The sequence below is a fragment of the Ahaetulla prasina genome, chromosome 4, assembly GCF_028640845.1.
Source record: "Ahaetulla prasina isolate Xishuangbanna chromosome 4, ASM2864084v1, whole genome shotgun sequence".
Taxonomy (NCBI): domain Eukaryota; kingdom Metazoa; phylum Chordata; class Lepidosauria; order Squamata; family Colubridae; genus Ahaetulla; species Ahaetulla prasina.
In genome coordinates this window covers 7,299,229-7,326,215 of record NC_080542.1, presented here as the reverse complement: position 1 = coordinate 7,326,215, position 26,987 = coordinate 7,299,229, and the positions used below count along the sequence as shown (strand labels likewise).

Genomic DNA, 26,987 nt, shown 5'->3' with positions numbered 1-26,987 from the left:
TGCCCGCGCAAATTCATTGCTTTGTCCAAGAAAAAAAACCAGGAAGTCCCGCCTCCTATTTATAGTCTCTGCAGATGTCACTGCATGACCATCATTCCTTGGCTTTATCCAACGCTGCTTCTGCTGCGCGCGCCTGTCACGTCTGCGCAGTCTTGCATCACTCCAAAACTGTTCTTGGGACGTTGCCAAATCAGAAGAAGGCTCGAGAGAATCAGGCCTTGCCGGCCCCTCCTCCTTCCTTTGAGTGGGTGCCAGGGAGGGAGAGGGCCCAAGAGAAGCAGGGCCTGCCAGGTCTTCTCCCTCACTTTCTGAATCATCCGAGGCCAGGAGTCCGGGTCCAGGAACCTGGGTCACAACAGGCCTTCTGGGTTGGCGGCTCACACATGCGTGATGGACCGCCACACTTCTGGGGACACCAGCACAGCGCGCACGATAGCCAGCTCACTGGCATGCATTTGAGCACAGGAATGCAATGGGAGCCGGTGAGGCCGTGCATTTGGCACAGGACAGTTTCACGTGCCAGTTCCAGCATGAGGGCCGGCACACGAGAACGCCGAAGGTTCACCATCACTGGTATAGGGTCTCCTACTTGAGTAGGGACCTGGACTAGAAGACCTCTAAGATCCCTTCCAGCTCTATTCTGACTGTTTGATAGTTTCAGACTCAACTCAATGGTACCTACCTAATTTTTATGGAAAGGAATTGTCACCCATGATGGGGTCAGCCCATTCAGAAAAAGCAAATATTTAGTTACAAGTCTGAAGATGAAAAAAAAAACCTGTTGTGTCCTCCCTCGCCTCCGTCCGAGTGATGGCTTAATTAGCCAGCACTATCAGCTCTGGCAGCAGAATAGCCAGCATCTGCCAAGAGCCTCCGTTATCTTCCACGACGCTGGTGAGTCACTCAGAAACAAACTTCAGCTCTTAATCAGTGGATTTGCCTGTTACAAAGAGACACAGCAGCTCTCGCTGTCTTTTATACCCTGTGGGGTGTGGCTCCATGACTCAGCACTTCCTAGGCCTGTCCCACCCTTGCTTCTGTTGTTCCCTCCCCTCCTGCCTATGAAACCTAGGGTTCAACCAAGCCTGATTGCCATCAGCTGGGTATATAGGTGTGGCCTGGGGGGGAAGAGTCAGGGGAAGGAGGCCTCGTTATCTCTTTCACCTGGCCTACTTCTGGCTCCTGGAGCTGAGCCAGGGAAGCCGGTGCTCCCGAGGTAAGTCCTGACGGCCCTTCCCCCTCACTATCCAAGTCACTTTCTGGCAGGAGGCCCGGCTCGGAGTGCACAGACACAACAAAAACGTTCTGAAAATGAGGAAAGATTCCAATATGGGCAAACCCGAGACACATGATAGAAAATATAAATATATATCAAAAGATGGAGGTAGTTACTTATAAAGAACTTCTTTGTATGGAAAAGGGGGAGTTACAATTAAAATCTAGAGAAAAGATGGGGGAAGAAGGGAAAAATTATACATGGTTCCAATATGGACAACTACAAGCTAGATGGAAATTAGATCAAAAAATAGGTGTTAAGCAAATTGAGGATAATTTGTTAAAACAAATGAGAGATCAAGGTCAACAGCATATTAAGAGGTTGTATAATGTATTAGTAGAAATAGATTCAGAGACTGATTTGGTTAAGGATTGTATGATTAAGTGGGCACAAAATTTTCAGCAACCAATAATGTTGGAAACTTGGGAAAGAATTTGGGTGAGGAATGTTAAATTTACACAAGCGCAAAATATGAGAGAAAATTTTTATAAGATGTTTTATAGATGGCATTTAGACCCCAAAAAATTGTCATGTATGTATCCTAATGTACAGGCTAAATGCTGGAGATGTGATTGTGAAGATGCTACTTATTATCATATATGGTGGACTTGCAGAAAAGTTAAAGCATTTTGGATTAAAGTATGGTGGATCATGCAGAATATTTTGAAAAAGAAGATTAAGTTTACCCCGCAGTTCTTTTTACTAGGAATAATTATGGATTGTACAGCTATAGAGACTAAATTGATTCTGAATTTAATAACAGCCGCAAGACTTTTGATTGCTCAATATTGGAAGAAAGAAGAATTACCTACAATTGAAGAATGGACTCTTAAAGTATCAAATCTGGCAGAAATGGCAAAATTTCTGCTTACTTGAAAGACTATACACAAGAAAAATATATTTTAGAATGGAAAATGTGGATTGATTATATTCAAAATAAGTATCAGATAAAAAAATATCAAATAGCATATGAGTAAATTTAGGAAATAATTTGTATTAGATATATTTTTGAAGGAGAGGGAATTGAGAGTGTGAATAAGCGTGGAGACTGAGATTATAATTTAGGAATTATTTTAGATTATGATTGTTAGTTTTGATACCCTGCATTTTGTTCTGGGAAGTCGGGGTGGGGGGTGGGGGGTAAAGGGGAAGGGAATTGGGGGGTTGAGGTTAGTGATGGAGTGATGGTTAATGTACAGGGATTATTGAAGATGTATAAATATAATTAATGTAGGGTCGGGTCTGACCAGTTGCCATTTTAGAATGGTGGGGAGGGAAAAAAGAGAGAGTAGGAGGTAGGAAAGAGGAGAAGAGGAAGGAAGAGGGGTAGAAGAGGGAGAAGAGTGTAGGGTGGAGGGAGGAGAGGAGGTAGATAAGAGAAGGAGAGGAAGGTTTGGAAAGTAAAAGAAGGTAGAAGAGGGAAGAAGGTTAAAAAGGGGGGTGGTGACTGGGCAGGCCCGACTAATTGTATATAACTGTACATTGGATGAATTATTTGATAAGATTGTAAAAATAAAACTTTTTTATTAAAAAAAAAAAAAAAACGTTCTGAAAATGAATCATAGATCATACCTGATTATACCGTAGTGGCCACACAATTTTCAAGTCATCAAGATTGAGTTTTTCCCCTTCAGGATCCACTGTTCCAATCTGCACTTTAGTAAAAGAGTTGTTTGGGAAGGTGATTAAGTTTATGATATCAAATCCACCACCCATCTTCTTCTTTCCATTGAAGCCCACTGTTTCTCCAGCGGAATTGTTAAACGCAATAGATTGAATAACTGGGTGGAGCTACATCCAACGTACAGAGGGAGACACAGAGAAAGGAAAACAATGCACTGAAAATTTGACTGGGATTGTTTGCAAATGCATCTCCTTCCTGTTCTGCAATGTGTGAATCTTCAATCTACAAGGTGCAATTTCTCAAGAGATGCAACAGACCAACAACCGTGCTAGACAGACAGATGTCAACTCGCAGAGCATCCCTGGCCTGGTCTCGAGTTGCCATAGGCCAGGTGGGATGGGAAACTGGAGAAACTGCACAGCAGCCCAAAACAGATGCACATTCCACGTTTATCTCTCTCAAGGCTGTTTCCCAGGGTTACCTACAGCAGCAAGGGGAGTGACCTCTACAACCCACATTCGAAATTGCGAATGTGATTGATGACACACCCTGGGGGGTGGGGGAAAACAGGCTCATAATTGGATCATAAATTATATAGGGTCAGAGCTGGCTTCACTTGGGAACATGCCAACATGAAGCTCCTAATAAATTAACACGTGAAGTGTTAATACCACTTTATAATGCCTTGGTAAGGCCACACTTGGAATATTGCATTCAGTTTTGGTCGCCATGATGTAAAAAGGATGTTGAGACTCTAGAAAGAGTACAGAGAAGAGCAACGAAGATGATTAGGAGACTGGAGGCTAAAACATATGAAGAACAGTTGCAGGAACTCGGTATGCCTAGTTTAATGAAAAGAAGGACTAGGGGAGACATGATAGCAGTGTTCCAATATCTCAGGGGTTGCCACAAAGAAGAGGGAGTCAAACTATTCTCCAAAGTCAAACTACCCTCTCTGAGGGTAGAACAAGAAGGAATGAGTGGAAACTAATCAAGGAGAGCAGCAACCTAGAACTAAGGAGAAATTTCCTGAGAGTTAGAACAATTAATCAGTGGAACAACTTGCCTGCAGAAGTTGTGAATGCTCCAACACTGGAAATTTTAAGAAAATGTTGGATAGCCATTTGTCTGAAATGGTGTAGGGTTTCCTGCCTGGGCAGGGGTTGGACTAGAAGACCTCCAAGGTCCCTTCCAACTCTGATATTATTATTATTATTATTATTATTATTATTATTATTATTATTATTATTATTATTATTATTATTATTATTATTATTATTATTATTATTGTTGTTATTGTTGTTGTTGTTGTTGTTGTTGTTGTTGTTATTATTATTATTATTATTATTATTATTATTATTATTATTATTATTATTATTATTATTATTATTATATATAACTGGATTTCTTTTGAAGTTTGGGTCGAGACTCATGATTTAATTAAGGCATCCGTCGGAACCCTGACAGCAAGCCAGCTCTGCCCCTACATACCTTACAGGGTATCTGGGTTAATCTTATTGGTTAAAGATGCAGAGAATGATTAAGAATGCAGAAAATGATGAGAGGACATAAATCACAAGTACAAAAGGACTGTAGTTTGGTTTTGTACTCATGTTTTTTCTTTGCTTTTTACAACTTCAGATAGCTTTACACTATTTCAGGCTTCCATGCACTAGACCAGTGGTTACCAACTGGTGGTCCATGGACCACTGGTGGTCCACGATAAAATTTTGGTGGTCCGCAGACAAATTATTTGCATTTTTTTCTATTGTACTACATCAGGAGTCCTCAAACAACGGCCCCTGGGCTGGATATGTGCAATGAACACTTGTGTCGCTGCAGAGAGTCTCCCCCTTCAGGGTCTTTTTGTGTGGGTTGGAAGGGGGGCAGAAATTCTGATGCGGGCTCTGCTTCAGCCTCCTGATGTAGGGCAAAGGCTGGAGGGAAGCACCGTTGGTGGCGAAGAGCCGGAGGGCCTTGTTTCAGTGGGACTGCCTCATTGTCGTGTCCCCCTCCCCCTCCGACGACCGGGTCCGGGAAGTCTGTATCAAGCGTGGCCACGAAGCCTCTGCAGCTTTGCCAAATTCCTTTCAGATTTCTCAGGGCAGGCAGGAATCCAAGTTGTGACTTCAGCAAACCAGATGAGACTTTGCTTGACTCAAAGTTGCTTGACTCAAGCTGATCCTTTATATAGGCTGTGGGGTGTGGCTCCATGACTCAGCACTTATCCAGGCCTGCCCCTCTCTTCCTTCTGCTGACGTTGCCTCTCAATTCTCCGGAAGCGGGGATCCATCCACTGTAATTTCTCTTCCTCCAGATCTGCTGCCGGCAATTCTAACACGTGGCTGGCTTCGTGCTCACATGCTGTAGGAGTGAGGTTTGTTTGCTCATTCCTGACATCCTGTCCGGGCATGGTGCCAGGGCTGGGGGCTGGAGGCATGCCAGGCCGTTCCTCTTCATTATCAGTCTCTGAATCTGATAGCAGGCCTGGGAGGAGGCGGGAGGGGCCCAGCTGAGGAGAGGAGGGAGGACGAGGCACAACACTCATGGCCTGGAACTGACTGCCCAATTCAGCCCGCTGAGCTTCCAGGTTCTCACTCCCTGGCCTTGCACTCCCGCAGTCTTCCCTCTGCTTGGAAAGCCTATGTTCCTAATGTTCAATGAGGTGCTTCTGCTGAGCCTCCTTCTCGGCCAGATCCAATTTGAACTGAGCCAGCTGTTTTGCTAACTCTATCTCATGGTGGCTGCTTAGTTCCAACAACTGCTTCCTGTTGAGGCCCTAAGAAGCCTGGGCAGGCAAGCGAGGAGTGGTTGGAAGGGGAGGGGTGAGTAGAGGCTGGTGAGGGACCTCTTAACACGAGTGACATTGCATTGGCCATGCCCAACCAGTCACATGCCCGCCTAACCATGGCCACCCAGCCAATCATTAGGCAGATCACATTAGTGGTCCACGGGAGTCAAAATTATGAATTTAGTGGTCCCTGAGGTCCGAAAGGTTGGTGACCCCTGCACTAGACCATGAGTGTCAAACTTGCGGCGTCGCGTTGCTGGCATGTGACGTATCACAACATTTTTTCCCTTCAAGGAGCTGGGGTGGACATCACTGGATGCATCTGGCCCACACACTGCCAGTTTGATACCCCTGCACTAGACAATAGCAAATTTTCCACACTCAAGTAAACAAGAAATGAAAAGTGCAGCTACAAGGTTCAAAATGCAGCAACAAGTAGTTATCTACATTTGTTCTCTATAAATGGAAATACAGCTGTGTGTTAATTAATAAATAATAAGATCGCTAATATGGGTTGACATTAGGTAAAGGTAAAGGTTTCCCTCGCACATACATGCTAGTCGTTGCCGACTCTAGGGGGTGGTGCTCATCTCCGTTTCAAAGCCGAAGAGCCAGCGCTGTCCGAAGACATCTCCATGGTCATGTGGCCGGCATGACTCAATGCCAAAGGCACACGGAACGCTTCCCACCAAAGGTGGTCCCTATTTTTTCTACTTGCATTTTTACATGCTTTCGAAACTGCTAGGTTGGCAGAAGCTGGGACAAGTAACGGGAACTCACCGTTACTTGTAATTACAGTGATAATTACTTGTAATTACAGTGATGTAATGTCAATGGGTTGACATTACATCACTGTAAAGATATTTGCACACATGGGCACTTCGTTTTGAAGCTTTCGAATGTGGAACAACAGTAACAAGAGAGCAAGAGTAATACTATCAACCTATTAGAACTCTAAACTAGAGTTCTTTTACAGTATCCAAATGCTTTTTTAAAAAAATTAAGCATTTCCCACCACACACCATAAGTCAGGAATGTCAATCTCTCGGCCCACGAGCCAGATGCATCACACGCTGGCCACGGCCATCCCTGGTTTACCGAAGGGGGGAAAAGTCATGATACAATATGTCATGTGATAATGATGTGATGACACAAGTTTGACAATCCTGCCATAAGTCATGTTTTACATATTAAGGAAAATGAAACTTATGGTTGTACTTCAGTGTATCTTATAGAACATGTTGTGACCCAGGCCGAAGTAGGTAGTAATAAATTTAGTCCGTGGAAAAACAAACTTTATTTGAACAACTGGGAATTACTTCATTCCCAGCGTCGTTCAACTCAAAGTAAAACAAATGCCTCCCAACACAAATTCCTCAGTTATCTCACAAATCTTAGTCCAATTAAGCAAACTGCCAAAGGCCGTTCCTGGCAAACGTCCAGAAGCCACAAAAACAAAGATGTATACAAAGCAGAAGATGAAACAGAAGATGCAGCTACAACGTTGTTTTCCGGCAAAGCTGAAACACCGGTGCTGGTCTGTTTTAAGCCTTATGGGAGGAGCCAATCATCTCTTGGCCTTACTCCCAAGTTGTCCTCTCTGCTTGAGCTGCTCTTGCCTTCTGGCAGCTCTTCTCATGAGTGCGTTAGGAACAGGCTCCTCCTGTTCCTCTGCCTCACTACTATCAGTCTCTGGTGGCTCTGGAGTCCGCACCTCACTTCCTGATGGCCCTGGCCTCACCTCAGCCTGTCCGATTCCATTGCCAGCTCTGGAACAACAGAACAGGGGTGTCAAACTCAAGGCCCATGGGCCAGATCCAGGCTGTGTGGTGCTTAGATATGGCTCGCAGGGTTGCCCTGGAAACAGCAAAGGATTAGCCCATGGTGTCTCTGCCAACAAAAATGGAGCTCCGTTTTTGCTGGCAGAGGGTTGCAGGAGTCTGTCACAGCCAAAAACGGATCTCACAAGGGCTGTGTGCAGCCCACTCGAGCTCCATTTTTGCTGGCAGATGATTGCAGGAAGCCTTTGCAGCTGAAAACAGAGCTCAGGAGCCCATTTTTGCTGGCAGAATGCTCGGGTCTCCACAGGCACCCCTGACATGAGTGACATTGAGCTGGCCACACCCACCCTGGCCTCCCAAGGTCAAACACAACCCTGATGCAGCCCTCAATGAAGTTGAATTTGACACCCCTGCTACAGAATAACAGAATTACAGAGTTGGACAGGATCTTGGAGATCTTTTAGTCCATCCCGCTGCTCAAGCAGAAGACCCTCTACTATTCCAGACAAGTGTCTGTCCAGTCTCTTCTTAAAAGCTTCCAAGTGATGGAGCACCCACAACTTATAAAGGCAAGCTGTTCCACTTGTTCTAACTGTCAGGAAATTTCTCCTTATTTCTTGGTTGGATCTCTCCTTGATTAGTTTCCATCCGTTGCTACTTGTCTTGCCTTCAGGTGCTTTGGAGAACAGATGGACCTCTTCTTCTTTGTGGCCGACCCTCAGATATTGGAACACTGGTATCGTGTCACCTCTAGTCTTTCTTTTCACTAGACTAGACATACAATTTGGGGTGGTATTCCCTTACCTTCGCTTCCAGTTTGCAAATGTGAGCGCATGCACCACCTCCACGCATGCACAAGACTTTCTGCACATGCGCAGAGCATTAAAAACGGGATGTGATGATGTCCGGGTGGGTGAGATGAGCTTCCCGAAGCTGCTGCTACCAGTTTGCCCTGTTCTGTCCCCCTTCGCTTCCGTCTGAGCGATAGCCGGCACTATCAGCTCTGGCAGCAAACTAGTGAGCGTCTGCCAAGTGCCTCTGTTATCTCCCTCGATGCCGATGAGTCAACAAATAGTACTTCAGCTCTAGTCAAGCAATTGATTTGCCTGCTACGAAGAGGCATAGCAGCTCTTGCTGCTTTTATATCCTGTGGGGTGTGGCTCCATGACTCAGCACTTCCTAGACCTGCCCCACCCCGCCTCTCCTGCTTACGAAACCTAGGGTCCAGCCAGGTCTGATTGTCATCAGCTGGGTCTGGAGTCATGGCCTGTTGTGGGGGGGAAGAGTCAGGGGACAGAGGCCTCGTTATCTCCTCCACCTGGCCTGCCTCTGGCTCCTGGAGCTGAGCCAGGGAAGCCGGTGCTCCCGAGGTAAGTCCTGATGGCCCTTCCCCCTCACTTTCCAAGTCACTTTCTGGCAGGGAGCCCGGCTCGGGGGGGGGGGTGCAGACACAACATGCCCAAACCGGATAGAATGGGCTAAATACCACCACTGATACAATTGCATTCACTCTTGAAAGAGATAAGATGGATGATGTATCGGTCTGTACTCATCTTTTTTATGATGGCAAGACAGCCCCCTCAGACATTACCTGCCAAGGCTGAAGACTTTGAAGTTTGGTTCCACTCTTGGATCTGAGTTTGGCTCTAAATAACTCCCTGGAATGCAAAGAATGTGCTATAGCATAGACCGCATTGTAGATGCTATAGCTGTGACCGGTCATGCGAATTTCAAACAGAGACGTGGGGAGTTTCTTCAAGCTCTCTTCCCAAGAACATACTTCTGTGGCCTCCGTTGGAATCTTTGGACAATGAAACGAACAATCCAAAGCTTGCTCCAAGAAGACCTTCAGGAAATCATTTCTTCCAGCCTGACAAGGGTCTAGGGCCAGAAGAAATTTCTGGAACTTGGGCAGTTGATGGGAGTGAATAGTAAAAGCAATGGCTCCATGAAACACTTGCAAATCTGAGCCCATCTGAAGCCTGGACATTGCAAAATCAATCTGGGCAGTCATAATCCATACCCTTTGAAAGAGTATATCTGAACTACTACCATGAGTTGCCTGAAGCATAAACTGGCTCAGCAACATAATGGACAAGGTATCTCCATAAACAACAATTGTATTCACGTTGATGTAAGTCATCGGTAGATAAACGTTCTCGGCTTGCCTATTAACGCTTGACATATCACCCAATTCTGCTTTGGGGATTTTCGTAGTGAATGCTGAACAGATCCCGTTTTGGGAAAGCAGCGGTTCAAACACCTGCATGAAATGTTCTCCACCGTCATTGTCAACGATGAAGAACCCAATCCATGTCCATCCAAAATGGTGAAGGAGCTGGATAATTCCCATGTACTGACTGGTTTCATTTGGAACCGTGCGGTATAGAGTTGGCTGCTGGGTAATACAGCTCTTCTCCGGAGCAAATGAGCCGTAACTAAGCTGGAAGGAATGGATAAATAAATCTGCATGCAAAGAAGGGTTTTGTGCAATTGTCAGAGTAAAAAATAAATAAATGTATCTCAGTCTGCACGGACCCAAAGATAAATACCTATTTTCCTTCTGCTTGAATGTTTCTGCATGTTGTTTTTTATATAAAAAGGTTTATATGAAAATATTTACAGATCCCTCACATCCTGGACATAAACTGTTTCAACTCCTACCCTCAAAACGACGCTATAGAGCACTGCACACCAGAACAACTAGACACAAGAACTGTTTTTTCCTGAAGGCCATCACTCTGCTAAACAAATAATTCCCTCAACACTGTCAAACTATTTACTAAATCTGCACTACTATTAATCTTCTCATCGTTTCCATCACCCATCTCTTTCCACTTATGACTGTATGACTGTAACTTTGTTGCTGGCAATCCTTATGATTTATATTGATATATTGACCATCAATTGTGTTGTAAATGTTGTACCTTGATGAACGTATCTTTTCTTTTATGTACACTGAGAGCATATGCACCAAGACAAATTCCTTGTGTGTCCAATCACACTTGGCCAATAAAAAATTCTATTCTATTCTATTCTAAACATTCCATTTTTCCTTAAACAGTGTGTCGCCTGGGTACAAATATCTCTGTGCAACAATGTTCAACATTTACAACATCATTCACATTAATAGTAATTCTCTAATCTTAAAATTATAGTATATTAAAAAGTTGAACATTACAAGCCTATTCATTTTTCCTCTTAACATGTCTTCTAGTAAGAACACAATAATGATAACAATAATTCTAAATAAATAAAAATTAAATAAAAATAAATAAAAATTCTATTCTATTCTATTCTATTCTATTCTATTCTATTCTATTCTATTCTATTCTATTCTATTCTATTCTATTAAGCATAATATCCTCACCATCATAATACTAACAATTATCATCTTATTTATACCTCTATCTTAACATATTTTCTATTCTTCTTTAATCTTCTCCTTCTGTGTCCAGTTTCCCTTTTTATTCTCTAACCATTGATAAAATACTTGCCATATCATATAAAAATATAATATGCGATCATATTAAAAGCAACTGTGTTCTCTTCGCTGGCTATGTTAAATTGTTCAACACTACAGACAATGCAACTACCCTTTAAAAAGACCTTTGACTATGTGACAGATTGGTCTACCAAATGGCTAACATTGTTACAAAATACCAAATGGCTTCCTAACAAACAGGAAGCAGCAGGTGAAGCTAAGTAAGATCACATCAAATACCTGTACAATTAGCACAGGGGCCCCCCAAGGCTGTGTGCTCTCCCCACTTCTCTTCTCTCTGTATACCAATGACTGCATCTCCAATGATCCATCTGTTAAGCTACTGAAGTTCGCAGATGACACAACAGTGATTGGTCTCATTCGAGACAATGACGAATCCGTATATAGACGAGAGGTCGAACGACTAGCCTTGTGGTGCAACCAAAACAATCTGGAACTGAACACACTCAAAACCGTAGAAATGGTGGTAGACTTTAGGAGAAACCCTTCCATACTTCCACCTCTCACAATACTTGACAACACAGTATCAACAGTAGAAACCTTCAAATTTCTAGGTTCTATCATATCGCAAGATCTCAAATGGACAGCTAACATCAAAAACATCATTAAAAAAGGACAACAAAGAATGTTCTTTCTGCGCCAACTCAGTAAGCTCAAACTGCCCAAGGAGCTGCTGATTCAGTTCTACAGAGGAATTATTGAGTCTGTCATTTGCACCTCTATAACTGTCTGGTTCGGTTCTGCAACCCAACAAGAAAAACACAGACTTCAGAGGATAATTAGAACTGCAGAAAAAATAATTGCTACCAACCTGCCTTCCATTGAGGACCTGTATACTGCACGAATCAAGAAGAGGGCCGTGAAAATATTTACAGACCCCTCGCATCCTGGACATAAACTGTTTCAACTCCTACCCTCAAAACGACGCTATAGAGTACTGCACACCAGAACAACTAGACACAAGAACAGTTTTTTCCCGAAGGCCATCACTCTGCAAAATAAATAATTTCATCAACACTGTCAAACTATTACTGAATCTGCACTACTATTAATCTTCTCATAGTTCCCATCACCAATCTCTTTCCATTTATGACTGTATGACTATAACTTGTTGCTGGCAATCCTTATGATTTATATTGATATATTGACCATCAATTTTGTTGTAAATGTTGTACCTTGATGAACGTATCTTTTCTTTTATGTACACTGAGAGCATATGCATCAGGACAAATTGGCCAGTAAAAAATTCTATTCTATTCTATTCTATTCTATTCTATTCTATTCTATTCTATTCTATTCTATTCTATTCTATTCTATGGCAACTTCAAATCTCAACCAACAAATACTCTGTCTTGCACATTAGCTAAAAAAAAAATCAAAAGATAAAATACAAATTAGATGGTCATGACCTTATAGATGACCCTCACTCTGCCAAGGATCTTGGAGTACTCATTTCTAAAGATCTAAGTGCCAGAGCCTACTGTAACAACATTGCCAAAACGGCACTAACAGTTGTTAACCTAATCTTGCATATCTTCTTCTCTGGTAATATTGTACTACTAACTAGAGCATACAAAAGATTTACTAGACCAATCCTTGAATACAGCTGATCTATCTGGAACCCGCACTGCATATCGGACATAAATACAATCGAGAGAGTCCAGAGATATTTCACAAGAAGAGTCCTCCACTCCTCTGCTCGCAATGAAATACCCTATGCCACCAGACTCCAAATTTTGGGCTTGGATAACTTAGAACTATGCCGATTTCAGTCTGACTTAAGCATAGTACATAAAATTATCTACCACAATGTCCTACCCATCAATGACTACTTCAGCTTCAACCACAACAATAAAAAGTAAAGGTAAAGGTTCCCCTCGCACATATGTGCTAGCTGTTGCCGACTCTAGGGGGTGGTGCTCATCTCCGTTTCAAAGCCGAAGAGCCAGCGCTATCCAAAGACGTCTCCATGGTCATGTGACCGGTATGACTCAAAGCCAAAGGTGCACGGAACGCTGTTACCTTCCCACCAAAGGTGGTCCCTATTTTTTCTATTTGCATTTTTACGTGCTTTCAAAACTGCTAGGTTACCAGAAGCTGGGACAAGTAACAAGAGCTCACCCCATTACACGGCAGCACTAGGGATTCGAACTGCTGAGCTGCCGACCTTTCAATCGACAAGCTCAACGTCCTAGCCCCTGACCCATCGCATCCCCATAAATGACAACTTCAGCTTCAACCACAACAATACATTAGCAGAGGAATTATTGAGTCTGTCATTTGAACCTCTATAACTGTCTGGTTCGGTTCTGCAACCCAACAAGAAAAACACAGACTTCAGAGGATAATTAGAACTGCAGAAAAAATAATTGCTACCAACCTGCCTTCCATTGAGGACCTGTATACTGCACGAATCAAGAAGAGGGCCGTGAAAATATTTACAGACCCCTCGCATCCTGGACATAAACTGTTTCAACTACTACCCTCAAAACGACGCTATAGAGCACTGCACACCAGAACAACTAGACACAAGAACTGTTTTTTCCCAAAGGCCATCACTCTGCTAAACAAATAATTCCCTCAACACTGTCAAACTATTTACTAAATCTGCACTACTATTAATCTTCTCATCGTTTCCATCACCCATCTCTTTCCACTTATGACTGTATGACTGTAACTTTGTTGCTGGCAATCCTTATGATTTATATTGATATATTGACCATCAATTGTGTTGTAAATGTTGTACCTTGATGAACGTATCTTTTCTTTTACGTACACTGAGAGCATATGCACCAAGACAAATTCCTTGTGTGTCCAATCACACTTGGCCAATAAAAATTCTATTCTATTCTATTCTAAATAATAGATACAAACTGAAGGTAAACGGCTCCGAACTTGATTGCAGAAAATATGACTTCAGCAACAGAGTGGTCAATGCCTGGAATGCATTCCCTGACTCTGTAGTTTCTTCCCGAAACCCCCAAAAATTTAAGCTTAAACTGTCTACTGTTGACCTCACCCCATTCTTAAGAGGTCTGTAAGGGGCGTGCATAAGTGCACCTGCGTGCCTATCGTCCCTGTCCTAAGATTTCTTTTTACTTACTCTTTTCATGTATTCAAATTATGTTTGTACTTTTACCTGTTATCTTATATATGACTGACAAATAAATAAATAAAAATAAATAATATTTAATTTGTTCTTTCTCCTTAATCGCTAGTGTTAATCAGTTCATTTCTGCACATTCTAATATTTTCCTAATCACCTTCTCATCAATAGGAATCTCTTTACTTTTTCAATATTGTGCAAATACGATTCTAGCTGCAGTTAGAACATGGATAATTAAATAAGGGTTCTCTTTATTATAACTTTCAGATAAGATCTCCAGCAAAAAATATTTCTGGTTTTAGCTCGATGCGTTGTTTTATCATCTTTTGCAAACATGTCTTTATTTTTGTCCAATTTTTTTTTTTTTTTGCTTTTACACATGTCCATCACATTTGATAGTAAGATCGAGGTATCTGGTGGTGCTTCCCACATTTAGCTGACTTATCTTTAAACATCTTTGCCAACCTCACCAGTGTAAGGCGCCATCTGTAAAGCATCTTATACAAGTTCTCTTTATATGCAGTTGACATCGTTAATTTATAATTCCTATCCCACAGTTTCTGCCACTTAACTAATTCTATCATGTAACCAGAATTTTCTACATGTTAAAAAAAAAAAAAGATTTCCTGGAACAAGTATCTTGCAAAGAGGTACAAAGTTAAAGGTCCCCCTCGCGCATATGTGCTAATAGTTCCCAACTCTAGGGGGTGGTGCTCATCTTCGTTTCAAAGCCAAAGCGCCAGTGCTATCCAAAGACATCTCTGTGATCATGTGGCCGGCATGACTAAATGCCAAAGGTGCATGGAACGCAGTTCCCTTCCCACCAAAATTGGTCCCTATTTTTCTACTTGCATTTTTTAAGTGCTTTCGAACTGCTAAGTTGGCAGAAGCTGGGACAAGTAACGGGAGCTCACCCCGTTACGCGGCACTAGGGATTCAAACCAATGAACTGCCAACCTTTCGATCGAAAGGTTCAATCAGTGTCTTAGCCACTGAGCCTCTACACCCCTAAAAAGAGGTAGAATAATGGAAATGTCATCAGATACCTGGATCATATTACCACATGTGGTGGACATGCATTGAAGCTAAAAGATATTGGACTAAAATACACACGTGGTTGGAAAAAATGATGAAAAAGCATATTGACTTTAAGCCAGAAATCTTTCTGTTGGGAATTATACTGGAGATATATACTAGAGATATAAAATATTTGATTGTGAATATTATTACAGCAGCTAGGATTGTATTTGCAAAAAATCGGAAAAATGAAAAGTTACCTTCGCAAGATGAAATAATTAGAAAAATGTTGGAATGTGCAGAGATGAGTAAATTAACATTTGAAATTAGAGAACAAGAAGATAAACAATATTATAAAATATGGGATTTGTTCTATAACTGGTTAAATGGAAAGATATGTTAGGAAAAATGAGTATAAGATATATGTATGGAAGAGATGATTATTTTGTGAATGCACCGGAAGATAAGTTAACACCCTTACAGCACGTTGTAACGGAATTGATTTGATGAGGTTCTTTTATTTCATGTTTAAAAATAAATAAAATTTTTCAAAAAAAAAAGAGAGAGAGAGAGAGAGAGAGAGAGAGAGGTAGACTAGTGGTAATTAACTGGAAAAAGTCAGAGAAGAGCAACTAAGATGATTAAAGGCCTGGAAAGTAAAACATATGATGAACGGTTGCAGGAACTGGGTATGTCTAGTGTAATGAAAAGAAGGACTTGGCTGACATGATAGCAGTGTTCCAATATCTCAGGGGTTGCTACAAGAAGAGGGAGTCAAACTATTCTCCAAAGCACCTGAGGATAGAACAAGAAGCAATGGGTGGAAACCGATCAAGGAGAGAAGCAACCTGGGATTAAGGAGAAACTTCCTAACACTGAGGACAATTAACCAGTGGAACAGAAGTTGCCGTCAGAAGTTGTAGGTGATTCATCACTGAAGGTCTTTAAGAAGAGACTGGACAGCCACTTGTCTGAAAGATCCTCTGCTTGAGCAAGGGGTTGGACTAGAAGACCTCCAAGATCCCTTGCAGCTTTTTCACGACACAATTTTAGTATTAGTCTCCTATCCCTTTCCCCATTCCCAGGAAACATTCCTGTCCATCTATAATCCATTTACGAACCGCAAAAGTCCTCTTTCTGAACTGCATAATCAAACTGAGAAGAAAAAAGATCTTAACTTATACAGTAATGGTCAAAATTGTGGAAACCTTTTGGGGAAAGTGTATTTTCCAAGACTAGCTAATAACACCACTTTTTTGGGGAGTAGCACCATGAAATTATAGATCCATGGAAAGATAATTTAATCAGGAATGTAATGCAATAACTTTTATGAAGGATTTGCTAGTAGAATAGTCGTTATAGTATAAAGAAGAAAGGTGAAACGAGATGTAGAAAAATTATCACCATAGAAAAAACAAGATATGCAAAAATTTTCACATCAGTTAATACTTAGTTGGGTAACCTTTCGCATGAATTACAGCCTTACAACGTCTTCCCATGGAGTGGACCGAGTCTTTTAGTTCTGCAGCTTGTTATAATGTGAAACCAAGACTGAAGGATGGCTTCTGTTAATAGGTTTATTACTGGGTCGCTTCTGACTAACAAATTTCTTTAGTCAGCTCTGTAGATTTTCAATTGGGTGAAGGCTATTCCCAGGCCATTCCAGCAGCAGAATAGGATTATCTTGAAAAAAATAGGATTATCTCCAAAAAAAAAAAAAAGTGATGTTATTAGCCATCAAAAATCAAAAATACACTTTCCCCAAAAGGTTTCCACAATTTTGGCCACGACTGTACACATCTCCATTATTCCATGAGCAGATCTTACCTGTGGAACCTTATAAAGGCTTAAAAGTTTTGCCATATGGAATGAGACGGTGGAACCAAGTCCGCCAATAATGGCAACTAGCTTTTTCCCATCATCGCATTCATAGTTAGGTATAAACTGGTGCTTTTTGAAAAGAAGCTGCAGAGTAGTCCGATAGGTCAGCATGGCATCACTGTAGCTGTCGCAGATATGGAACCCAAGCGTGGTATTGGGTAAGATCCTGGAATCTTCGTTGATTTCATTTATGGCAAATGCCAAAGCCAGGATATGCTGGTAGAACTTGGTCACCATGCTGCCAATAAAGTGACAAGCTCAATGACTGGCAGATGCCACAAAGCAAATTGTCCCAGCCAGGGGTTGGCTTCAAAAATGTTAGCAAGGGGTTCTCCCCCCCCCCCGGTTGCTGGGTGGATGTGACCATGGTGGGCATGGCTAGTCGGCCTCCTGCACCACGGAGTGGGGGCATTTTTGCCCTCCCTGGGCTCCAGAGGCTTTTCTTGAGCCTCCAGGAGGGCAAAAATTGCCACCCCAGGCCCCGGACGCCCTCTGGAGGCTGGAAACAGGCCTGAACTTCCAATAGGCCTATTTTTCGTCCTCCCTGAGCCTCTGCACATGCCCTGCACTTAAAGGTAAAGGTAAAAGTTCCCCTCGCACATACGTGCTAGTCGTTCCCAACTCTAGTCGTTTCAAAGCTGAAGAGCCAGCACTGTCCGAAGACGTCTCCATGGTCATGTGGCTGGCATGACTCAATGCCAAAGGTGCGTGGAACGCTGTTACCTTCCCACTAAAGATGGTCCCTATTTTTCTACTTGCATTTTTTTTTCGTGCTTTCGAACTGCCAGGTTGGCAGAAGCTGAGACAAGTCACGGGAGCTCACTCCGTTATACGGCACTAGGGATTCAAACCACTGAACTGCTGACCTTTCGATCGACAAGCTCAGTGTCTTACCCACTAAGCCATCGCATCCCTTGCCCTGCACTTACCTGCATCCAAAATGGGTCACATGGGGATTCCTGAGAGGGAAAGAGGGGTGGGGTGGGGTGGGGTCAGCCAGGAGTGGGATTTGTGGGTTCTCTGAACCACACAGGATCTTAGCTAGAGGTTCTCTCGAACCCCTGCAAACCCCCAGCAGCCCACCCCTGGTCCCAGCATAGACTAACACTGAAAGAAAAAGGCTGCAGTACTGAATAACATTCATGGCAAGCAACAGTCATAGTTTTTCATCACTGATGGAAAGAGGGAATAACAGAATAACAGAGTTGAAAAGGATTTTTGGAGATCTTCTAGTCCAATGCCCTTCTCAGGCAGAAAACCCTACATGGACAAATGGCTATCCAACATTTTCTTAAAAATTTCCAGTGTTGGAGCATTCACAACTTCTGCAGGCAAGTTGTTCCACTGATTAATAATTCTAACTCTCAGGAAGTTTCTCCTTAGCTCTAGGTTGCTGCTCTCCTTGATTAGTTTCCATCCATTGTTTCTTGACCTGCCTTCAGGTGCTTTGGAGACTAGATTGACCCCCTCTTCTTTACAGCAGCCACTCATGTATTGGAAGTCTGCTATCATGTCTTTGTCTTCCTTAAACTAGACATACCTGAGCAAGAACTTTGCAGATAATCCATGAAGAGATTAGGGACAGAGAGGGAAGGAGAAATTTCCAAGAGAACAGAGAAGGCACCTGAACATGGATTTGGGAAAAGGAGAACACAGGTTTTGGAAATAAAGAGAAGGATCACCTGGAATATACATCTGGTACAAATTGTTTGTCTGCTCAGAAGTAGAAAGAGAAAATGTAGCCTGCTCAGTACCATGTAATCTATACCTTCCATCCTGAATCAAAGTAATATTCCTTGCCTTACTTCTTTGCAAAGCTTTTTTTCCAGGAGAAAATAACATTTTTTTTCTAATTTCTTCCTCAACTGGATGGAAAAAATGAATGAGGAAGGAAAGAGGGAGGGAGGGAGAAAAGAAAGAAAGGCAGAATAACAGAGTTGGAAGGGACTTTGGAGGTCTTCTAGCCCAAACCCCTGCTCAAGCAGAAGACCCTATACCATTTTACACAAGTGGTTGTTCAGTCCCTCCTTGAAAGAAAGGAAGGAAGGAAGGAAGGAAGGAAGGAAGGAAGGAAGGAAGGAAGGAAGGAAGGAAGGAAGGAAGGAAGGAAGGAAAGACAGAATAACAGAGCTGGAAAGGATTTTAGAGGTCTTCCAGTTCAACCCTCTGCTCAAGCAGGAGACCTTATATCATTTTACCCAAGTGGTTGTCCAGTCCCTCCTTAAAAGGAAGGAAGGAAGGAAGGAAGGAAGGAAGGAAGGAAGGAAGGAAGGAAGGAAGGAAGGAAGGAAAGAAAGAAAGACAGAATAATAGAGTTGGAAGGGACTTTGGCGGTCTTCCAATTCCAGTGTTGGAGCATTCACAACTTCTGCAGGCAAGTCGTTCCACTTATTAATTGTTCTAACTGTCAGGAAATTTCTCCTTAGTTCTAAGTTGCTTCTTTCTTTGATCAGCAGGAGATCTTATATCATTTTACCCAAGTGGTTGTCCAGTCCCTCCTTAAAAGGAAGGAAGGAAGGAAGGAAGGAAGGAAGGAAGGAAGGAAGGAAGGAAGGAAGGAAAGAAAGAAAGACAGAATAATAGAGTTGGAAGGGACTTTGGAGGTCTTCCAATTCAACCCCCTGCTCAAGCAGGAGACCCTATATCATTTTACCCAAGTGGTTGTCCAGTCCCTCCTTAAAAGGAAGGAAGGAAGGAAGGAAAGAATAGAAAAGTATCTATTTAACCTAAGGCATTTTAAGTACTTGGCTCACAAAAATCTAGGAAATCAATATTTAAGCATGTTAGTGTTGACCGTTGAGGTTAATCAGTTGCCATTCACTAGTTTCTGCTTTGTTCCTCGACCTTAATTTTATACCCACAGCCAGATACATCATGAGAATGATTCCTATAAAACAACTTATATAACGAATATAACACCTGGGACAGAGAAATCTTTCAAATGTTTCTGTAAGAATGTGGATGATCTACCTTTAAATTTCCAATGCAAGCCATCAAATTTAGAAGAAGAAAAAATGCTGGCATTTTAACAAAAGAGATAGATAGAAAATAGGTGACAACTCTAATGCATACCTTGAAGCTGTATCAAAATATTCTTCAACAGAAGGCCTGATGATTTGAAAAGATTTCAAATGTTCCAGCCTTTTCCGGTGTCTCTTTCCAAAACATTTAGTAAAATCAGGGGCCACCGTTATATTTTTCTTTTAAAAGAATAACGATTCCTAGGTGGACTATGAACAAATATTACCTTCCCACCTTTATTTATTTTTCCTTACGCGACTTCATGTCATTTTGCACTTCTGCTGGCTAGATGGACACCTTATATAGTTTCCCAATATTATTTTTTTAAAAAATATTTTCCCTGGCTTTCTTCCTAGGTTTGATAGAGAGGAATTGGTCCAAAATCACCCAGCTAGCTTCATGCCTTAGGCAGTACTAGAACTCACGGTCTCTCAGTTTCTAACCCAGTGCCACAATTGCTACATCATTCTGAATCTTATATTTCCCTCTAGCCTATGATAAAAGGTTGAAATAGCAAATTTGGAGGTTCAGGATAAGCTTTGGCAAAACAATTGTGGTTCAATTTGAGATAACATAACAAGCCGAACGTAACTTTTAGTCATTAAAACAGATAATGGACTCATCTGAAGACCTTCTCACTCAAAACAAGAAGCAATGGGTGGAACAAGAAGCAATGGGTGGAAACTGATCAAAGAAAGAAGCAACTTAGAACTAAGGAGAAATTTCCTGACAGTTAGAACAATTAATAAGTGGAACGACTTGCCTGCAGAAGTTGTGAATGCTCCAACACTGGAAATTTTTAAGAAAATGTTGGATAACCATTTGACTGAGATGGTGTAGGGTTTCCTGCCTGGGCAGGGGGTTGGACTAGAAGGCCTCCGAGGTCCCTTCCAACTCTGTTGTTATATTATATTAAAATAACAGAGTTGGAAGGGACATTGAAAGTCTTCTACTCCAATGCTCTACTCGAGCAAAAGCAACCATTTCAGACAAATGGTTTTAAGTTTTTAAGAAGATCCAAGATCTTCTTAAAAAGTTCCAGTGTTGGAGCATTCACAACTTCTGGAAGTAAGACTTTTCCACTGAACTGTCAGGAAATTTCTCCTTCGTTCTAGGTTGCTTCTCTCCTCGATTAGTTTCCATCTATTGCTTCTTATTCTGTCTTCAGGTGCTTTGGAGAAAAGGTTGACCCCCCGCCCCCTCTTCTTTGTGGTAGCCCCTTAGATATTGGAAGCCTGCTATCATATCACCCTTAGTCCTCCTTTTCATTGAACTAGATATACCCAATTCCTAGCCATTCTGATTCAGTAGATCATTCTGAGTCAATAAAACTGAGTTTGTCAAAGCGTTTGGGCACCTAACAGCAGAAAAAAAGAGGACGAAAATCCTTACATGGGAAAATCAACCTCCAGCTCTTCTGAAGGATGTTTCTTGAAGGCAAGTGGATAGGAAATATAAATGATCTGTGATGACATTCCACCAAGGAGGACGTCTCCTGGTTGCTGCCACTCATGTCGAACAGGGAGAGGCTCATTTCCAGAGCATGTCTCGGCTGCAAGTCTGCACACTGAGGGCGTAAAAAGAAATAAAACCAGGACTAGCATCACCGTCAGGTGTCGGAGGTCCCACTGTGACCCTTCTACAGATGCATGATGGCTATTAATTCCATTAGCCTAGAATGGAACAGTTGGGAATAAAAGCGCTCTGGATTATTATTATTATTATTATTATTATTATTATTATTATTATTATTATTATTATTATTATTATTATTATTATTATTTTTTTTTTTTTTTAAAGCGCTCTGGATTAAATGATGAAGAGTCCTATTTCCCTTCCACACCTTCCCTGAATGAAAACCTCAAATTAATTATTTCAGACTCGTGTCTTTTTTTTTTAATACTTTTTTCTGGTAGCTATTGGGAAGAAATTGGAAGTTGGTTGAGTCAGGGGAGACTGATAATTGCACAGAAATAATTGTTTCTTGTTTCGGGAGGCATGGATAAGTCGTATGATTTTCACACCGGCTCGCAATTCCATAGGGAAATTTGACTCTGATGAAGTAAATTTTTTATTTTATTTATTTTTATTTATAATCGAATTTGTATACCACCCTTCTCCCGAAGGACTCAGGGCGGTTAACAGCCAGTTTAAAAACACAATATAATACCAGTTAAAAACAATATAAAATTAATATAATTTATGGCCAAAATACTAAAAACTAACAATAACAATAAAACTAAAAACCCATTAAAACTACATTTTTAGTCTAGCCCAGCTCGATGGAATAAAAGAGTCTTTAGCTCGCGGCGGAAGGTCCGAAGGTCGGGGAGTTGACAAAGCCCCAGAGGCAACTCATTCCAGAAGGCAGGAGCCCCCACAGAGAAGGACCTCCCCCTGGGGGCGGCCAGTCGACATTTGTTGTGCCTCGTCCGCTTTCCCCGCAGCCGGGGCCTTCTTATCTGCTTCCGAATGCTGAGGAATGTCCTAGCATGCCTCCTGGCCCCAGCCCTGGCTCCATGCCCAGGCAAACGGAGCAACTAGACCCCTCCCCCTCCCCCACAGCATGTGAGCCTGAGGAAGGTCAATTACCAACAGCTGCAGACTGGAGTGACCCTCGCTTCAGGAGATTAGATAAGTGGCGTCAACAGAAGGAAGGGAGGGGCAGGCCGAGATAAGTGCTGAGTCATGGAGCCACACCCCATGGCCTATATAAAGGATCTGCTTTCTGGCATTCTCTAAGTCAGGCAAAGTCTACCTTATCTTGCTGAAATCACTTTCTGGTCTCCTGCCTGCCTTGAGAACTTTGCTAGGACTTTGGCAGAGCTGCAGAGGCACGCTTGATATGGACTTCCCCGACCCGGCCATGGAGTGGGATATGACAGACCCTATGTTATGTCCCCCTCCCCACTTCACAGAGCAAATGCGAAGAGGCATGTCTCCCAGTCTTTTTATTTGCTACAGACCTGATTTACTTCAGTTGAGGAAATACTTGGCAGTGACCGTGCAAATGCCTGCCAAGTTCTGAGTCCATTATCTCGTGTCCAAGATCCGTTGCCAAAACTCACTGACAAAGTCCTTTAACCCTCCAACAGCTGAGTTGCAGTGCACCCTTGGTAGCTTTTTTGTCCGTCACAAGGGCCACATGGCAGCTCCACCCACTTTTATACCCTGAGGGGTGTGGCTCAGTGACTCAGCAATCTCTGAGCCTGCCACACCATTTCCTCTGCTGCACATGCTTATCTTTTCGTCGCTGCCTGGGATCAATCCAGGATTGATCAGCAGCAACTGGGACTTGAGGCGTTGCCAGGGAGGAGGAGGGTGCGGGAGAGGGAGGCCTTGTCATCTCCTCCTCCTATCCTGCAGCTGGAACTTGGGACAGTGCCAGCGAGGAGGGTCCTAGCGAGGGAGGCCTTGCTTGCTTCTCTCCCTCATTCTCTCAGTCACTCTCCTCCATGAGGACAGGCTCGGGGGGCAGAGTCACAAAACCCTATGTAATTTATGCCCCAATGATGACCCTGTTTCCCCCCCTCCCCCCAGGGTGTGTCATCAATCACATTCACCAACAAAGCAATTTCGCAGGTTGTAGAGGTTACTCCCCTCTGGCTGCTGTGGATAACCCTGGGATACAGCCTTGAAAGAGGTCATTGAATGTGCATCTGTCTTTGGCTGCCATGCTGTTTCACTGGTTTCCCATCCCGTCTGGCCTATGGCAACTTGAGAGCAGGCCAGGGGTGCTTTGCGAGTTGACATTATATTTATTACTCTTCTATTCTTCGCCTACTTTTTTTTTTCAAAATTTGTATTAGTATTCTTTTAAAAAGTTCTTTGGTAAAAAAAAAATAGCACATAAAAAAACATTGCTTACAACTCCACTTCTTCCTGATGTGAAAGAGAAATGGGGGGAAAAAACCCCTATAAAGATCTGTCTTCCTCAAACTCAAAGAAGTTGGAAATTAATTGAAAGGGACAGAAATAAATTATTCTCGAGGAAAAATGAATCAGATACACCTGTAACTGCTGATATATTCTTCATGAGCCGCGGTGGCATAGTGGTTAGAGTGCAGTACTTCAGGGTACTTCTGCTGACTGCCGGCTGACTGCAATTTGGCAGATCGAATCTCACCAGGCTCGAGGTTGACTCAGCCTTCCATTCTTCCGAGGTGGGTAAAATGAGGACCCAGATTGTTGGGGACAATAGGCTGACTCTGTAAACTGCTTAGAGAGGGCTATAAAAGCACTGTGAAGCGGTATATAAGTCTAAGGCAGCGGTTCTCAACCTGTGGGTCGCGACCCTGTTGGGGGTCGAATGACGATTTGCCAAGGGTCGCCTAAGACCATCGGAAATATGGGAAGTATACTTGCGAGTCGAAGAATCGCGCTCCAATGGTTGACTCCACAAGCCAGCTGCAGGCTCTTCAAATCGCTAGCTAAATTCGGCTTCAGGCGCGATGAATTAAAAAAGAGAGAAATCTTTGCTCTGATGTCTCCTCTCAAGCCAGCTGCAATCACTCCCAATCGCTAGCCTAATCTGGCTTCAGGCGCGATAAACTTAATAGGGGAGGAGTCTCCGCTTTAATGCCTCTGTCCTCAAGGCAATCGCAAGCAGTTCAGCTTGCTAGCCAATACGGCTTCAGGCGCAATAAATTCAAAAAAACACTTTGCTGCTTTTTTCCCCCTTCTGTGGCTGCTGAGGCGCACTGAGATCGCTGCCTATCACCACGATGAATTTTACGATTGAGGTCGCCACATCGTGGGGAATTGTATTAAAGGGGTCGTAGCACTATAAAGGTTGAGAACCACTGGTCTAAGGGCTATTGAGAAGGAAGGAAGGAAGGAGCTGTGGTACTACAGTGGTTAGAATGCACAATTGCAGGCAAGCTCTGCCCACAGTCAGGAGTTTGATCTTGACCAGCTCAAGGTTGACTCAGCCTTCCATCCTTCCAAGGTGGGTAAAATGAGGACCCAGATTGTTGGGGACAATAGGACGACTCTGTAAACTGCTTAGAAAGGGCTCTAAAAGCACTGTGAAAGATATATAAGTCTAAGTGCTATTGCTATTGCTATATCCTCTAAACTTGTTTTTTTTTTCCCTTGCAGACATTTCAATATCCAAATCAGGAAACATCAGTGCACTACAAATATGTCCAAGAAAACAACCAAGGTCAGAGGACATCAAGGAACCCTCATTTCAAACCTGAGCTACAAATATTCTCCTTTATTGATTCTGATATCCTTTCAACTGAATTACTTCAAGTAGAATCCAGACAAAAAGAAAATTGTCTTCCAAAACTGACACCAGGGTTATTTCCTTTTGTTGCTTGATTTTAAATCAATCCAAACAACTTTACTCTATGGATATATCATTGGTTCAGGTTTTCTTAGGCCTCACAGCCGGGAGAACTTGACTTGACTTTTTTCGGTGCTACATGACAGACATGATTAATAGTCTTTCCCTGAATTAGGTTTCTATTCCGCTGAACATTCCCTGAGTTAGATGCATAGTTATGCATAGTTTTGTTTTCCCTGAATTAGGCCCCTTTCCTGAGTTGGGTTTCTATTCAGGTAAAATGCATGATTTCCTGAAAAACATGTGGTATTTTGCTAATACGTATACTCTAAACGCTTGCTGATTGGTATAGCTAAGTTTCTATATGCTAATTCCCTCATTGCTGTAGTTACCCCTCCCTGCTAAAACTGCATAATAAAAGAGACTGTTGCGATCTAAGGGGGATCTCCTTTTACAACCCTTTCTTCGTGCTATCTCATTTTGAAGAACTCCTGGTGTGGTGTCTTTTATTTGGCTTCTTTCGTCCTTGCGAGGACCCACTAAATTGTCTCAGCGAGGGCTGAGACCCGTTCCTGCGGGAACCCAGGACAACATTAACAGGGAACCTAGGACAACAAATAAGTGTTGCAGACCAACAGCAACATCTGGGGGCTCGTCCGGACCTGTTGTGTTGTCCAGAGGCGCGATCGTTGTCTAGCGGTGCGTCACCTTCACCCTCATTGCTTACCCGTCCGGGATGCGACACATGCATACGTAAGTAATGGGCTCCTCGAACTCGAAAGTCTCATCATTGCATAGGAATGAGCTTTACTCTCTGGTGAAGAAGGCTAATTGTTTGCAAAAAGTTAATGGCACCACTGTCTATCCTCTTTCTAAGAAATCTCTTACCTCTTTTCTATCCTATGTTCATGAAAAGTGCCCTGCCTACCCGGAGGAAGGGTCTCTTAAGAAGGCCACCTGGACGCGCTTGGGAAAATTCCTCCATGACCACCCTCGAGCTCCGCCTGATATTCTAGTGACTTGGTGGGCTATTACGGCTGCTCTTGGCACCCTCTATCCTAATTCTCCTTCTACTGATTCGCCTGCTCCGCTCTCTTCTACTACAGATGAAAAGGTCTCTCCACCTCCGTATGAATCTTCGTCTGTCTCTGTAGCTGCCTCTGCTCCCCCTGCGGACACAGCTCTTTCTCCTTCTGCAGCGTCTCCCCCCCCACCGGAGGATACAGACATAGCTGCAGGCACTCTTTCTGCCTTGGTCGCCCTTTCTTCTCTTTCTCTAAGAACTGAACCCCCGATATCGGCTTACCCTTTAAACCTCAATCCACCAGGAGGGGGACAGCCGATACATGAAAACATCAATGTACGGGTGCTTAAAAATTTAAAAGAAGCTGTTACTTCCTACGGCAGGCATTCACTCTCCGTTCCTTTAGCTCCTATGTCTGCTCATTCCTTTCCCTCCTCCTCCCTTTCCCCCCACTCTGAACCTTCAAAGCATATTGAGCTAGAAATTAACTCTGTGCTTGCTATCCCTTCAGCCCCTTGCTTTCAACTCTCAAAGCATATTGAACCAGAAGTTAAACCTATACCTGTTTCTTCCATCCCTGCTTTGAAAACTGCCTCCTTTCCCCTGCCTGCCTCCCTTCCCCCAGAGCACCCCTCCCTTTCCCCCATGGGTGATCAGCAACTGATTTGGTT

At 42.9% G+C, this 26,987-nt stretch overlaps 1 protein-coding gene across 1 annotated transcript in view; it reads right to left on the bottom strand.

Annotated features, from left to right (window-relative positions):
- LOC131196970 (vomeronasal type-2 receptor 26-like) overlaps positions 1 to 17,218 on the bottom strand; it is a 28,660-nt gene extending 11,442 nt beyond the window's left edge. Inside the window, exons 1-3 of the mRNA XM_058180499.1 lie at positions 16,928 to 17,218; positions 9,064 to 9,915; positions 2,849 to 3,067 (exon numbers count right to left, since the gene is read on the bottom strand). Coding sequence (XP_058036482.1) covers positions 2,849 to 3,067; positions 9,064 to 9,915; positions 16,928 to 17,218 — 1,362 coding nt within the window. The remainder of the gene's footprint in view (positions 1 to 2,848; positions 3,068 to 9,063; positions 9,916 to 16,927) is intronic.
- Positions 17,219 to 26,987: the final 9,769 nt, after the last annotated feature.